The 16,159-nt window shown below is 45.6% G+C and overlaps 1 protein-coding gene across 4 annotated transcripts in view; it reads left to right on the top strand.

Annotated features, from left to right (window-relative positions):
• VCL (vinculin) overlaps window positions 1-15,845 on the top strand; it is a 112,606-nt gene extending 96,761 nt beyond the window's left edge. For 2 of the 4 annotated variants that reach the window (XM_070364698.1, XM_070364697.1), the window contains exons 15-22: window positions 499-607; window positions 1,723-2,025; window positions 3,498-3,622; window positions 5,324-5,509; window positions 8,624-8,827; window positions 10,838-11,041; window positions 11,446-11,550; window positions 13,773-15,845. In XM_070364698.1, the coding sequence (XP_070220799.1) occupies window positions 499-607; window positions 1,723-2,025; window positions 3,498-3,622; window positions 5,324-5,509; window positions 8,624-8,827; window positions 10,838-11,041; window positions 11,446-11,550; window positions 13,773-13,919 (1,383 nt within the window). In that variant the 3' untranslated portion in view covers window positions 13,920-15,845. The remainder of the gene's footprint in view (window positions 1-498; window positions 608-1,722; window positions 2,026-3,497; window positions 3,623-5,323; window positions 5,510-8,623; window positions 8,828-10,837; window positions 11,042-11,445; window positions 11,551-13,772) is intronic. The other 2 variants (XM_070364700.1, XM_070364699.1) reach the window with 1 other exon arrangement.
• Window positions 15,846-16,159: the final 314 nt, after the last annotated feature.

The raw sequence follows: 16,159 nt of genomic DNA, 5'->3' as shown, positions 1-16,159 counted from the left end.
TCCTTCCTCTAGAGCTGTAACTGACTAGCTAAGAGCTCTTGAGCAAGTGACTTCAATTTTCTGTGTCTTGGTTTTTGCAGCTGTGAAATGGAGAAATTACTGTCCTGTCTCTCTCACAGGCTTGTTGTGAGGATTCAGCCTGATAATGGATGTGAAAGTACTTTGTTAACTATAGACAGTTGTTTTTAGTAAATATTCATAAATCTGTTAATAGTATCTTTTTAAATGGTACTTTTTTAGATGGAAGGACATGGAGGGCTTAAGTATTTGTCTGTTTTGTGTATGTTTGGAAGTATCAAGCAAACACTCCTTTACTATGTTACTTTATTAGCTGAGCTGCTTATCAGACCAAGACTAAAGTGTTTGGCGTTAAAGGAGACTCGCCGACTTTTGGCCTTAGAGTGCCACCTGCAGGTGAAGAGGGGGAAGCTTCACTCAAGGCTTGTGTTTGAGAGGGAAGGTGCTCTTGGTGTTTCAAGGTTGCTTTGTTATTCCCAGGTGGTCTCAGCCGCTCGCATCTTACTTAGGAATCCTGGAAATCAAGCTGCTTATGAACATTTTGAGACCATGAAGAACCAGTGGATCGATAATGTTGAAAAAATGACAGGTAGCGTTGTGTGCAAAAATCTTGCTGTCTAATCCATGAGAAACAAGTTCTGAGAAACTCAGGCAGGACCGGTTATGTTACTAAGCTGTAATTGGATAAAGGGACTGTCATGTGCCTGACAGTGTACTTGGCCCTGATTAAGGCCTCTGAGCAGCGGTGGCTTCTCATTCAAGCCTTGCAACTTTGTCCAAAGAGAGACTCTTTGAGCCCCTTTGATTTTAATGCCGCCCTCCCAGTGTGATGTTTATTGTTACAGTTCCTATCTTCTCTGAATAGTGCCTTGTCTCTGTCTGAGCTGGGGTTTGGTTTCAGAGGCTGAGAGGCAGTGTTTGTGGATACAGTAAGTGTCCCTGTCATTTTCAACGGGTTCACATTTCAAGGAACCACAATAGCTACCATTTAATACAACTTGTCTCAGAATTTCCTCCAACTTATCGACTACGTAGTTTTTTCTTTTTTAAAAAGGAGACACCAACAACCAACAGACCTGTGTCTGTGCAGTAGAAGTGGCATCTCTGAGTCTTCTTCATTCTCTGTGGAGGGAGGGATGGGAGAGGAAGAGATGAGGAAGGTAGGCGCTCCAGCTTCCCTGCACGACCTGCTGGGACAGGGGTCCATAGCAGCCAGTGATGAAAGTGGAGCTCCTTGGGCATATGAAGACAGGTAACAGAAACAAGAAACAGGCTGTTAAGGTTACTGGAATCCACTGCGTGGCTCATCTTGGGCACCACAAGCTGCCAACAAGCAACAGATGGCTGGGGAGTGAGACGGGAGGAGAAAACATTCTTAACAGATAATGTGGTGCTGATGCAGCGAAGGTTTCAGACACAATTCTGGTTTCCTCCTGATGTGAAAGCGTTTCTGGGTGTCTGTGGTAGATATAAGAAGGCTGGGACCACGGTTGGTAAAAATGCTCTGAATCTGTTTGGCCTCCTGGGCTACATTCTTACTCCCCCACCGACCCCCCTCCAGTGGTGCTTTTGATTGTGTAAGAAGGACTTTGAGCTGAAGGTGAGAATTATGAGTGTTGTCCGTTCACGTGAGTGGGCATCAGGGTTTTGGAGTCTCTATTCTTGTAAAATAGAAACTAAATTCCATTTCTATTCTCTGGACAGGGCTGGTGGACGAAGCCATTGACACTAAATCTCTGTTGGATGCTTCCGAAGAAGCAATTAAAAAAGACCTGGACAAGTGTAAAGTTGCCATGGCCAACATTCAGCCTCAGATGCTGGTCGCCGGGGCAACCAGCATTGCTCGTCGGGCCAACCGAATCCTGCTGGTGGCTAAGAGGGAGGTGGAGAACTCTGAGGATCCCAAATTCCGTGAGGCTGTGAAAGCTGCCTCTGATGAATTGAGCAAAACCATCTCCCCAATGGTGGTGGATGCAAAGGCCGTGGCAGGAAACATTTCTGACCCTGGTAAGCAATGCATGGTGTGGTTCACCTCACCTGAGAGGTTAATTCAGGCAGCTGATAGGGAGGGAAAAGAAGATGCACCCCAAAATGCCCACATGCAAAGTCTTGGAGGAAAAACTATAGCCTGCTAGTTTGAGAATGCTAGATTAATCTTTTTCTGTTCAAAATATGTTGGACAGAATATTTCCTGAAGTGTTGGCAGGGTTATCATAAGTTAGTTTCTCTGGAGCAGCTTCTCTGCACTTTCTTCATGTAGTCTGACTAAATAGCTCCTTCTCCTATTGAATCATTATTTTGGAAATTTCTCAAAAGATGCATAATAACCAATTTATCAACCATTTAACTTATATCACTTGCATAACTTCTGCTTTTCTTAAAATGCTTTTTCTCTAGACAACATTCTTTATTTCTGTCAAATTTGGAGGACCTGAGTTGACCTGTGGGTCTCCTAGGTGATTATCTTGATCCTACACCAAAGAATTTGGGTTTTCATTAGCTGAATTTTGGTCATGTTTTCTTTGCTGCTGAAGATGTGTCACTCCTTTCTGGTAGGAACCATCTGAATTCCTTCCTTCTGTGAACCTCCAGTGATTCTAGCCTCTTCTCTGAGTAGGACCCACTCAGTGTGAGAGAGTGGGAAGAAGGGGCTGCCCTCTTCATCCCTAGCCCAGGCAAAGTCTACCTCGTTTTCCCAACCCACCATCACTAAAGACGTGCTCAGTTTCCTAATTGGAGTTTCTAATAGTTTGAGCGGCTTCCCAGGTGACACTCAGTGGTAAAGAATCTGCCTGCCAATACAGGAGACATGGGTTCAATCCCTGGATTGGGAAGATCCTCTGGAGAAGGGAATGGCAAACTGCCCCAGTATTCTTGCCTGTAAAATCCCACGGACAGAGGAGCCTGGCGCGCTACCGTCCATTGGGTTGTGAAAGAATTGGACACAACTTAGTGACTAAACAACAGAAATAGTTTGAGTAAATTCTTTAATTCTGGGTGACTGGATACAGTAGCAGCAGCTCAGTGTAAGGGCTAATATGCTGAATGCCAAATGGAGCAAAGGAGTAGGGAGGGAGAAAGGTGAGAAGTACTCCAGGGAAAGTCTGCCCCATCTGAAAGTGACATCTCCCCTGTTCTGAGTGGGGCTGCTTATCTCTTGACTGCTTTATCATGAGAGGTGATGAGCACCACCTGATCCCAAAGTGTTCCTGCCCAGGAGTGTCCCGAGTGCTTGTCAGCTGTCCAGGCAAGAAGGTCCCCTGAGCACTACAGGGAACAGCTGGTTTGTGCTGCTTCTGACTGTTTGCAGGACTCAGGGCATCTGCCTTGCTCTTACCTCCCTTCCCTTTCAGTCACTGCCTGTGCCACTTACTGGCAGCTTCACACCCAGCTTTTGTTACTGAAAACCAGTTCTTCTGGACAGACAGTGCTCCAGGGTACTGACCTACCCAACTGAAAGTGAGGGTGTCTGTGTTTAGGACTGCAAAAGAGCTTCCTGGACTCAGGATACCGGATCCTAGGAGCTGTGGCCAAGGTCAGAGAAGCCTTCCAACCACAGGAGCCTGACTTCCCGCCTCCTCCACCAGACCTTGAACAGCTCCGAGTAAGTAAATCCAGATACACGGGGAGAACTGAGCAGCAGGGTGTTGGGACTGTAGTGGCAGAGAGGTAGTCTGCTCCGGAGCCTCTGTCACTAGGTGGCTTTGTTTTATTTTACTTGAATCTCAAAGGCACAACTCAGCTTTCATTCTTGAATCTAGAGGAGTCCTAACCCAGTGCCTATGCATTGGGTGTGCTGGGTAAGTGGAGAGTCTGTGGTGTTGGTCTGCTTTGATGGGGAGTGACTGGAGCAGAGGAGCTGGCTATGGTCAGTGTGAATGTGATGAGTGATGAGTTAGTGGGGTAGGTTGGTGAGGAGTGGGAAAATAGCTGTATTGGAAATAGCTTGTCCTTAGGAATAGCTTATCAAGGCAATAATTTGATTTAATGTCCTGATTTACTTTCCCATATTTAATGTCCCAAATTTGCTTTCCCGTATTTAAGTTTCTGAGTTTGTTGAGGACAAATTTGAGTGATTGTGCCCAGAGCTAATGACCAGTGCTTCCCTAGCCACCAACACTTCTTTTTTGACTTGATTCTTTCCATTTGATGGACTGTGGGTGGGTGGTTAGAGTCAGGAGATGGCTCTTCTGGGGAATGGATTCTTACGGGATCAACAGAGTCCTGACATTTGGAATCAAGAACTTAGAAGTCATTTGGTCTAGGCACTCCTCATTGGTAAATGAGGAACCCAAGGCCCTGGGGAGAAGTTCCATGCTTATGCAGCTGCCCCTGAACTCTGGTCCGAAGTTAAGACCAGAATTTAGATCTTCTTTGAGGCTCTTTGGCTCGGTATTGCCATGCATGCCTCCCTGGGATATGTCCAAGACAGTAGCTGCTAGTTTTTTGTGAAGAAAAAAGGAGGAAAATATGCTTCTGTTGAGACTGAAGCAGGTGGCCCTCGTGCTCAGTGTGGATGATTGTGAATGTGGGTGACTTTTCTGGGGATACTTTTTTTTTATTTAAGAAAAAAAAAAAAACTTGTTCATTTTTAATTGAAGAATAATTGCTTTACAGTATTGTTTTGGTTTCTGCCATACATCAACATGAATAAGCCATAGGTATACATATATCCCCTCCATCTTGAACTTCCTTCCTACCTCCCACCCCATCCCACCCCTCTAGGTTGTCACAGCCCCAGTTTCAGTTCCCTGAGGCATACAGCAAATTTCCATGGCTATCCACTTTACATATGGTAGTGTGTATATTTCCATGCAACTCTCTCCATTCATCCCGTGTCCACACGTCCCGACCTCCCAGGGTCCACAGTCTGTTCTCTGTGTCTGCATCTCCACCGCTGCCTTGCAAAGAGGTTCTTCATTACTGTCTTCCTAGATTCCATATATATGTGTTAATATATGATATTTGTTTTTCTCTTTCTGATTTACTTCACTCTGTATGATAATGCTCTGGGTTCATCCACCTCGTTAGAACTGACTCAAATGTGTTCTTTTTTATGGCTGAGTAATATTCCATTGTGTATGTACCACAGCTTCTTTATCCATTCATCTGTCGATGGACACCTAAGTTGCTTCTATGAACCAGCTATTTGTAAATAGTGCTGCAGTGAACATTGGGGAACATGTGTCTTTTTCAATTATGGTTTTCTCAGGGTATATGCTGGGGATGCTTTTTAGAGGAAAGGAAAGGATTCTAGTGGGATAGTTCCTAGGACTTTACTTATAACCTAGCAATTCTTTCTTAGCTGACAGATGAGCTTGCTCCTCCCAAACCACCTCTGCCTGAGGGTGAGGTCCCTCCACCCAGGCCCCCACCACCGGAGGAGAAGGATGAAGAATTCCCTGAGCAGAAAGCCGGGGAGGTGATTAACCAGCCAATGATGATGGCTGCCAGGCAGCTCCACGATGAAGCTCGCAAGTGGTCCAGCAAGGTAAGTAGTGACGCTCTTCTTGCTGAGAAAGGATGAAGAGCCGACACACAGCCCAGGAAGTCTTTTTGGAAAATCACCCTCTCTCTGCTTTGGTTTGTGTTGCTGCCAGGAGCAGGATCCTCTTCTTTCTTGTGATTTAGTGAGATGTTTCTGGTACTTGATGGTTTCTCCTTCTAGCAGCTCAAGTGAGAGCTAGGACACCTGTGGTTTGAGACGAAGGTTCCTTTCCTCTTTCCTCTGGAGTATCAGCTCCCCTGATGGTGGACATTTAGTCTCTAAGAACTTTCTCTTCTTTCTTGGGGTCACTGAATGTTTTTAGATGCTCTCTTGGTAATTATCCACACTCTAAACATGGCACAGTCTTCTGTGGGCTCTGCTATAGCTATATGAAATATTTTCATTTTCCTTCTCTTTTCTCATAGAAGCAGATATTTGGTATCTTAAAAGCTTTGTCCTTTGTCCTGTTATCAGAATCATCTTACCCTTCAATTCAAGACAGCTTCAGGCTAACTCCAACAGATCTGGAAGTGTAAATGTTAAGGTGGTTGGTGAACATTTGGATGCTATAGCAGTCATGCCCCATGAATAACTTTTGCCTGCGTGCATATCGGTTGTGTCTGACTCTTTGCAGTCCCATGGACTGTAGCTTGCCAGGCTCCTCTGCCCTTTCAATTTTCCAGGCGAGAATACTGGAGTGGGTTGCTATTTTCTCTTCCAGGGGATCTTCTCCACCCAGGGATCAAGTCTGTGTCTCTTGTGTCTCCTGCATTAGCAGGTGGATTCTTTACCACTGAGTCACTTGGGAAGCCCCTATTTGGCTCTAAATGATGAAAAGTGAGTGGTAACCTTTCTAGATAAGAGTTAAATTTATTTGTTAGTTTTAAGTCAGTTGTGTTTCTACTATGACCCTACATCTTTATTCCCAACATCTATTTTCCTCTTTTTCTTTTACACTCTCCGTCATCTCAAGCTCTTGTATTGAATGTAGTTCCCAAGGGACCTCCCGCACATGCATCTGATCTTGGGTTTTTTTCAGGCTGGGAATTTGCCCTTGGTTTTTTTAACTCTGTATTTTTCTGAACTGTTAGCTGTGAGTCCAGCTTCACAGAAGGAATGGTGACCTTGCTGGTGTTGGTCTTGACCTGTGGACTTACTTACAATCATATCTCTCCAACAGGGGCATGCATACCCCTGGGACCGTTAGCAGAGTCCCAGTGCATGTGGGGGAGTTGAGTGGGGGTGACAGTGAAGGTTGGTTTTACGTAAAGATTTTAAAGAAAATTTATTTATTTATTTGGCCATACCTCATGGCCTGTGAGCTCTTAGTTCCCTGACCAGGAATCGAACCCAGTCCCCAACAGTGAAAGCACTATGTCCTAACCACTGGACCGCCAGGGAATTTCCTAAAGAAAATTTAAATTTCATTACAATAAACCCAAGTACATTGTTCATAGGAACACAAAATATACATGAATTGTAAAGATAAACATAAACCTTGAGGGGTGGACAGCACTGGCCTAGATGTTTACCCCACTCTGCCATTTGTCACCAGAAGTCCTTAAATCTGACTGTGTCTGCTGGTTTGCCTCTGGGGGTTGCTGACTTCAAGCTGTGTGAAGTCAGTAGTTACTTGAACCATGTGTGTTTAGGGAGGTGAGGAGTGGGGTGTGTTTGTTTCTATCAGTCTGTCTTTGTACACTCTGGGACTCTGAACCCCACTCAGGAGTGGGCTGGCCTTACCTCTAAGGAATGGGGATGAGTCCTGGTTGAGACAGTTTAGGTGAAAGGATTTAGAAGGTACCTACACCACATGTTGGCGCTGAGTCCTCCAAGTTATTAGTCATTTTTTGGAGGCAGGCTTCCTGTGCGGATTAAGATTTTTAGGAGTTATAGCAACCTCAAATTAAATTTGACACAAACTCTTACTTTCTCTTGGTTAGAGATGTTTGTAATCTGAGATTACATACTCTGAGATGTTTGATATAAAGAACCCGTGTTTGTCATTCTTTTTTTTTGCCATTCTTTATATCAGTGGTTTGGCTTCACTGGGGGCAGTTCCTTTCATTTTCTTTCCCCCTCAACCTATTTTTAGCATCTGATCTCCCTGCTTCCTCCCTGGGCTTTCAGAATCCCATCCCTGGTATTAAATTAATTGTCTCCCCCAACACACACAGGTCCCATTCTCTCATGGGCATCAACTTAGAGCTCCTCTGAACTCAGCCTTGGTCAGTTGACAAGGCCATGCATTAATTATCTGTGGACTGTGTAAACTGAGTTTGGGCTGAGTGCAATTGGAGAGATTTAGGTTGTACCCAAAGAGTAGCTTGAGGAGGCAGTTCTAGTGATGGATGCAAAGTGAGATTGTGAAGCGTTGTCTCTGAGGACCTCAGATAGGGACAACTGCTCTGAAGTATGTTTTCCCTAAGGTGGATGCTAGATGAGGTGTCTTCTCGAGGCTACTTCTAGCTGGGTGACTATGGGGTATTTGATAAGCCCGCTTCACTCAGCGTTGTGTTTTCCTTTCCTCTTTCCTGATTTGATATCTGTTGCTTCCAGTTTATTATTTTAGATTCTGGGACTCTTAACCCCAGCAAGAAAAAAAAATTTTGTGTCTGGTAGAGCTGACCCAAGATACCTTCTGTGTCCAGGAAACTGTAGAACAGTGTCCATATGAGTCAGCAGGTTTTCACTTTGTTCTGTTCAAAGCAACTTGTGTGGCCGCATTTACTTTTCCCCTCTGAATTCCTTTTAAAGTTAATAAGCTACTATTGATTGTTTGTTTGGCTTCTCAAAAATGTTCTGACCCGAGAATTACTCTTTGGTAGTAAGTGTATTAAAAAGGAATGCCACTTTCTTTCTTTGTATAAATATGTCTCTGGAAACCTTTGCTACTGGAGTAAGCAAGCCTCTTTCCCTTGCTATGAGCAGATTGGTGCTGGAGGCTGAGAATTCCCTTTCTGCAGAGCTTGGCTCATCGGACTCCTGGAGGGAATCCATTTTCTTTCCCATCCTAGGCGAGCTTGGGTTACTAAATCAGCTGAAGCTCAGTTTCCCAAGCCCTACTGCTCTTACTAACACTGTCCCTGTTTCTCATCCTTCCTGCCATCGACCAAGCCGGGTAACCCAGCCGCTAAGGTGGGTATAAGTGTTGTAGCTGAGGCAGAGGCGGCTGATGCTGTTGGGTTCCCTGTCCCCCCTGACATGGAAGACGATTACGAACCTGAGCTGCTGTTAATGCCATCCAATCAGCCGGTCAACCAGCCCATTCTGGCCGCGGCTCAGTCATTGCATCGGGAAGCTACCAAGTGGTCTAGTAAGGTACTGATGAGCGCCCCCCAGTGGGGCTGCTCCCTATGCATCCGGCCATGTGCAGCCTTGACACATTGCATCACTCATGATCTGTGCGGGTCCTGTGAGTCTGGGCCGGGTGGGCATCTGTCTGTTTGCACCTTGTTGTTAGGACTGGCTTCACAAGTTTCATAGGTCTGCGAATGCCAGATTAATTGGATTGCATTCATGTTTAGGGGTTAGAGAGAGATAGGGTCACTTTTTGAAAGGATTCCTTTTCTTATTGACCTTGTGGCCGACATTGGAACCTTAAATCCCTTGGGAAGCTGTGGATGCGTCTCTCAATGACTTTCAGGTCAGGAACCACTATAGACCATTAAGAGGTCATCCGGCCTGATCATTGGGCTTTGCCTGCCCCCCATCCCCAGCTCCTCTCCGCTGACCTCTCACTGATGGCTCCGGCAGAGTTGATCAGGGTGAGAAGCAGCTTTACATGGCAGGGTTTCTGGGGAGGACTGCTTGCTGTCCTGCACTTGGCTGCGTGGCAGATGCTGGCCTTAAGGGGTACCCACAGGGAAGGGAGCTTCACTGACTGCTTGATCAGGGGTTTCAGTGGGCCAGGGTGTGGGAGTGGGGAAGAGAGAGGGCTCAAGGCTGCAGGACAGGAACCAACAGAGCTCTGGCCTTAGGGAGTAGAGGATGGGGATCATTACATTTTCCCCTTTGAAGGTGGCATGTTGCAAGAAGAAAGGTTTTGAGGAGTGATGGGTGATAAATAACTAACCCTGGCACAACACTATCCTCTAACCAAGGTCATGAAATCCTGGAATGATCCCAGGTCTGCAGTGGAAGAGGTGGGCCTAGCCAACCTTGTCTAACATACTCCTGTTCTCATGAGTTCTTCCCAAACTGTGTTCTCTCTGGCCTCGACGACTGCCTGGGAGGTTACGCACCCCCTCGTGTAAATAATCAGCCACTTCCTGGTGCCTGTGGATGCCTCTCACAGAGCACCCTGCCGTGGCATGGTTTGTGTATGCCTCACTGCATTGTCTAGAAACTGGAAAGCATGAGGGGAGAAATGCAGAGGGCCTGGCCTTTTAGGTAGTTTTGAACACTGCATTTATTATTTTTGCTTGCTATCAGCCAAAAGATGAGCCTTTTGAAGGCATAAAGTAAATTACTTGTACATTATGACCCATGAGGGTTATAATGAACCAAAATGCCAAATCTAAGATAAGCTGCTATTAGTTGCCGGAGTTCCAGTTACAGCTTGACACATGATTTTTATTTTCCCAAAGCCTCCCCCAGCATCCTCTTAGCTGAAAGTTTCTTTAATTGAAGCCACTTAGCTGAGGGGACTGAAGAATTGATTTTTGGTCTTTTTAAACATGAAGAATGAAAATAACATGCTCCTTTAGGCTGACAGTACAAACAAGAGGCAGTAAACAGAGGGAAGGAGCTGTTTAGGTCAGAAAAATTTTTTTCACCAAGGCTAATAGTAGTTACTTGGTTTAAATTCTAGTTCAGCAGCGGCAATCCTTGGCCGCTATTTGTAAGAAGGGTCAGGTTGAAGAGGATGATTTCAGCATCTGGAAAGGCTCATCTGTATTTTTCCCTTCAGGCCAACTGTACTGCTTTCCCCCCACAGAGAGGAAAATGCCTGTTTAACCCATTCCTTGGGCCCACTCCCATTTTATTGACATGATTAACCTGGAGATGCTGATGTGCTTGTTTAGTGCTATGCCTGGGGCTCACATGTTGCCCTTTCAGATTAATATCCAAGTCCTCCTTTTTTCGGTCCAGTGATCTCTCTCTGTCTCTCTCACTCTCACTGAATGCTAGGGTGAGTGCCCTGGCTTACTCTTCTCTTTACTTCTCCTCTGCTGTCCGTTTCACTCAAGAATAGCCTGTGTATTCTCTTCTCACCTCCCAGAGGGCTGCTAGAGCAGCAGGCTCCCTCCCCTCTTCTCTGCTTCTACTTCGCTCCCTAACTTGGCCAGAGTATGGGCTGAGCTCACTCTGTGTCTCGCGTCTCTCCAGGGCAATGACATCATTGCAGCAGCCAAGCGCATGGCTCTGTTGATGGCTGAGATGTCTCGACTGGTCAGAGGGGGCAGCGGCACCAAGCGGGCACTGATTCAGTGTGCCAAGGACATCGCCAAGGCCTCAGATGAGGTGACTCGGTTGGCCAAGGAGGTTGCCAAGCAGTGCACAGATAAGCGGATTAGAACCAACCTTTTACAGGTACTCAGGAAAAGTGTGTGTATGTGTGTGTGTGTTGGGGGAGGGGGGGAGGAGGGCAGTGGCAGGGGTAGGGAGAAAAGCAGGAGAGAGAAATCCGGGTGAGCAAGGAGGAAGAGGCACCTCATGAAAGAAATAGCAGAAAGGGGAAATATGCATGTGAGTTTGGGAAAGACAGAGTTGGAAAAGTGTATTTCTGAATCAAATGAAAGAATTTTAATGCTTCCATTTTTGGACAAAGAGACTAGACTGATTCTAGGGGGAAAACAAATGGAATTCTGCTGCTGATACATTGAATGCCTTCTGCATGCCAGCCACTGAGAGTAAGAGGTGGATAAGTCTCGCCCTCAAGGAGCTTGCAGGCAAGAAAAACATAGAAACATACTCAATTGAGTTTTCTCTTTTAGGTATGCGAGCGAATCCCAACCATAAGCACCCAGCTCAAAATCCTGTCCACGGTGAAGGCCACCATGCTGGGTCGGACCAACATAAGCGACGAGGAGTCCGAGCAGGTACGTACCTGCTGCTTCTGATTTCTCACCAGCAGCTTCTGTGCCCCTTTAGGGTGATTTAATTCAGCCTTGAGGAATGAGTATTCAGTACATGGTATGGAGTCTTCAGCTCTCTCAAAAGGGCATCTGTGTTGGAGAGATGCATCAGAAATTTGGAAAGGAAAGTGAAAAGCTCTTGTGCAACTTCTGTCATTTTACAAATAAGAAATTGAGGGTTAGGGAGGTTGAGTGAATCAGCAGCAGTTAGGACTCCACTCAGTTCTTTTTCTCCCTGGAATAGGCTTGGCTCTTTAGAGGCCTCTAGGGTGTGTTCAGTCCTGCCCACTGGACCTTTTCGGCTGGAGAATTCCTGCTTCCTTGCCCTCTGGATTATAAGTACCTCAGGGAGGATGAACAGCACTGTCTTTTCAGGGGCATGAGGTGGTTAGGCCTGTGGTGAGGTGGAAATGAAATCTCAAAGGAGGTGCTTCTCTTTTGTTTTTTTTTGACAGATATTGAAATAAAGATGGTGGGAATGTTTGCTTAAAGTGTTTCTTGTATGTATTTTGGCAATCCCAGTTTGTTCTCTTCCCTGCCTCCTGGAAATGTGGCTCAGGTCTTTCAGAAAGCCATCATTTGAACACCTCTTCCTCTCCTAAACTCCCTCCAATAGGCTGTGCTGTGAGCCAGACTTCCAATTTCTTCTTATGGAAGATAGCACATCTTTTGTTGAACTGCCCAGACAAGGCTTATCATACATTGGAATATGTATGCGGCACTGCATAACGTGCTATGTAGAGGAGTTAACAAAAGACACAGTCCCTCTCCTTGGAGAAGTCTGGGCCAGGAGACAGGGAAGGAGCACTTGAGAGGAGGCAAGGAGGCTACTTCTCTTGGGGTCAACAGTGCTGCCTTAACTACCATGTTTTAGTTCACTAGCTCTCACCTTAACCCTCTCGTCCCCTAAACCACGCAAACTGGATCTTCACCTGTAACTTCCGTGTATTCTAGGCAGGGTTTGGGCACTCGGCTATTTCCTGTCAGGTGATCTCTTCTGCCCCAAGGAAAGGAAATAGAAAAGACAAGGAAGGAAGGGGAAGACTCAAGAATTTCCAACCTTATCATTTAATCAGTTAACCAACAAAAATGTATCTTGGGAGTGTCTACTATGTTCCATTATTCTAGTAGAAAAAGAAACTGACAATGTGGTAGAACGGAAGAGACACAGGACTGCAAGGTAGAAATTGGAGGCCTCATCCTGACTGCTGTGTGAGTTTGGCTGGCAAGTCTCTGAATCTTTCTGGGCCTCAGCCTCTTTATTGATCAAGTGAAAAGATTAACTGATTGGGACTTCTAGTCCATAGTTATGCCTCTCAGAGCCCATAAACCCTCTGATATCACATTCACAAATTTTGTGCATCTGAGCTTTTTTTTCTGGGGAGAATCCACAGCCTTCATTAATCTCACAAAGGATCTATAGCTCAAAAACATATCAGAATTAAAAAAACTACTGGGTTAGTAGATTGATAAGTTACTAATGTGATCTCAGTCCTGTATTTTTTATGTTTAGAAGACTTACTTAGATTTTCATGGATTTATAAGGTGGTTGGTTTACTTGATTACTTTTTCATTCATTCATTAAATATATATGAAATGCCTCGTGTGACAGGCACTGACATAACACCAAAATACAGTAGAGAACAAAACTGACAAAATTGCTTCCCTCATGTTACTTAAATTTTAGATAAAATTAGATAAAACATCAGATGAACCACCTAGATAAAACATATAGTTTATCAGCTAGCGATGACGAGTTCTGTAGAGAAAAATGAACACAGAACTCGAGGGTGAGGCACACTGGGAGTTGGGAAGGTGGTTTGTGACTTAAAATAAGGTGAGCAGGAAAAGCCTCAATAAGGTGATAACTGGGCAGAGAGATCTGAAGGAGGTGAGAAGTGAGCCATTGGGATACCTGAGGGAAGAGCATTCTAGGCAGAGGGGGAGCCCAAGGCAGGGGCTTGTTCAAACATCGGCAAAGGAGTGTACACTAGATGCCATCTGAGAGTGCAGTCCACAATCATTGATGGTCCAGTTTGGGGTTCTTTTTGGCGATCCAGCTATAAACCACCAGTGACGCCAGGCGCAGGTAGGGTAAACCGCATTCCGTTCCTGGCTTAAGCCTGTTTCAGAGGCAGGGCTCCATCAGGGACTCTGAGTAATGGAGAGCTCCTCTTTCCTTGCAGGCCACAGAGATGCTGGTTCACAATGCCCAGAACCTCATGCAGTCTGTGAAGGAGACTGTTCGAGAAGCAGAAGCAGCTTCAATCAAAATTCGAACAGATGCTGGGTTTACTCTGCGCTGGGTTAGAAAGACTCCCTGGTACCAGTAGACACCTGGTTGAACCTGGCTAACACAGAAGCAAGCCCCTGCTGCACAGAACGAAAATGATGTGGTCCCAGGAGCCACCCAAGATTGCTGGGGGGTTGAAAGCCACCATCCTGGCCTGACATACAAATTAGAAAACATTTATACTCTTGTTATGGACACTGAAATGTGTCTCCGTATAAGGCCTGTATTCTCAAACACGGCTTTACTTATGCACACTCTATCCCAATAGGCAGACTGGGTTTCTAGCCCATGGACTTCACATAAGCTCAAAATCCAAGAGTGAACACTAGCCTGACACCCTGCTCTGCCCTTGTTCCCTAGAGGACAGCTCCCTTTCCGCCTCCACCCCCTCATTTTTTCCACTAGGCTCCCAAGACCCAGGGCCCAGGCAAGTCAGTTAAGGAAATCACTGTGCCTCCAACATTTTGGGCTTTCCATGTTGCTGCTGACCCTGCCTGCCTCTCCTGGCTGTGCTTCCTGGGTCTTTTTCAGATGTGAGCTTCACTGCGGCAGGGGAAGGTGGCCTCTGGGGAGCCCCAGCTTGTGGGGCCTGAACTCACTTCCTTCCTTTCCCTAGTTCAATCCTTCTAGTTTCCCACAGTACACAGCCAAATTTCACTTTGTCAGGAGGAAATCACTGTATCATGTGGTTCTGTCTTTACCTCACCCCAGAGCAGTGTCTGTGCTAGGGAACCTTTCCGTCCCACACCCTGCCTTGGCCCGCCAAGGCAGCATCCCCAGAACACACTGTGTGCCCTGGTGCTCTCTGCCACTGGAGAGGCAGAGTAGCCGGGGCGTGGCTCTGCCCACCCTCCTGGCGGGGCCACTCCACGCTTTGTCACTGCCTGCAGAGGTCTACGCTGAGGCCTTATTCATTCATTCTTAGCTCTTACTGTTCTTTCTGAGCTGAAATGCTGCATTTTATTTTTAACTGAATCATGTCTCCTGTCCTGGCTTTTGTATTCTTCCCTCAAACCCTTCCTAGACAAGATTTTAAAGATAAATGTTTGTTTTGTAACTTTGGAAGATCCTTTTTATCCTTTTGAAATTCAGTCCTGAGAATTGGTGCTTGCCCCCAGCAGTGTTTAATGCAAAGGCAATCCTGTCTGAAGGATGCTTCCTACCTAAGGGAGGTGGTACTTGCAGACTGGAATTCTGGCACTCTGGGGGATGAGTCAATGGGAAACAGTCCTCAGAAATTCCTACCTCCCTCAGCCAACACCAACCAAGTCCCTGGCAACCTCCCCTCCCTCCCAAGTACAGCTGTTCAAGGGAGTAATAGGTATAATATTTAATTATCACCGTAAGGTTCCTATTAGCAAAGTGAGAGAAGGGAGCTTTTCCTTTCCTGTACTTTTCACTGCTGTCTAAGCATTCCCCAGCACATGAAACTGTATTTCTTCCCAAAGCCAGAACTGGATGAGTAAAGGAGTAAGACCCTTGCCTGAATGTCTCCCCACCTCAAATGTGTGTTAGATCCTAACATCGAATGTGTAAAACTTGTCTTAAGTTGGTACTGTACACTCAGGCTTCCTCTATTACCTTTTAACTGATGATTTTCAAGGCCCTCAGCATCTTTGTATAGTTGCTTAACTGATATAAATGCAATATTAATGCCTTTAAAGTATGAATCTATGCCAAAGATCACCTTTTGTTTTACTAAGACTACTTAGAGGAAGTAAGAAAAATCATGTTTGCTCTCCAAGTTCTTCCAGTGTTGAGACGCTGGTTTACACTTTACGCCAATGTGCTTTTCTCTAATATCAGTGCTCAAGACACAGTGACACAAACAAACAAACAATCCCTGAATGCTGATTAGAGATATCACCACTGAAAAACTACATTTATAAGCTAGGATTTGTTATATGCAAATATTTTCTGCCTCTTCTGTTTAAAACAATAAAGTACATTTGTATAAAGCTTTAAATGATGGGTACGTTATTTCAGCAAGAACTTAAAACCAATCGATTTATCTTTTGGCTGTGCTGGGTCTTCGTTGCTGCACGAGGGTTTTCTCTGGTTGCGGTGAGCAGGCCACTGCGGTCCTTCTCTTGCTGGGGAGCACAGGCTCTGGAGTGCGCAGGCTTCAGTGGTTGTGGCTAGTGCACTAGGGCATGGGCTCTCACAGTTATGGCACACAGGCTTAGTTTCAGCAAGAACTTTTAGATCAGGCTTCAGTTTTATTCTGAAGAACAGCAAGTGAAGCTAATCCTCAAAAATGAAGAAACTAAAGATTTTTAT

This window comes from Bos mutus, chromosome 28 (genome assembly GCF_027580195.1).
Source record: "Bos mutus isolate GX-2022 chromosome 28, NWIPB_WYAK_1.1, whole genome shotgun sequence".
NCBI lineage: Eukaryota > Metazoa > Chordata > Mammalia > Artiodactyla > Bovidae > Bos > Bos mutus.
This window is presented reverse-complemented; position numbering and strand designations above follow the sequence as displayed.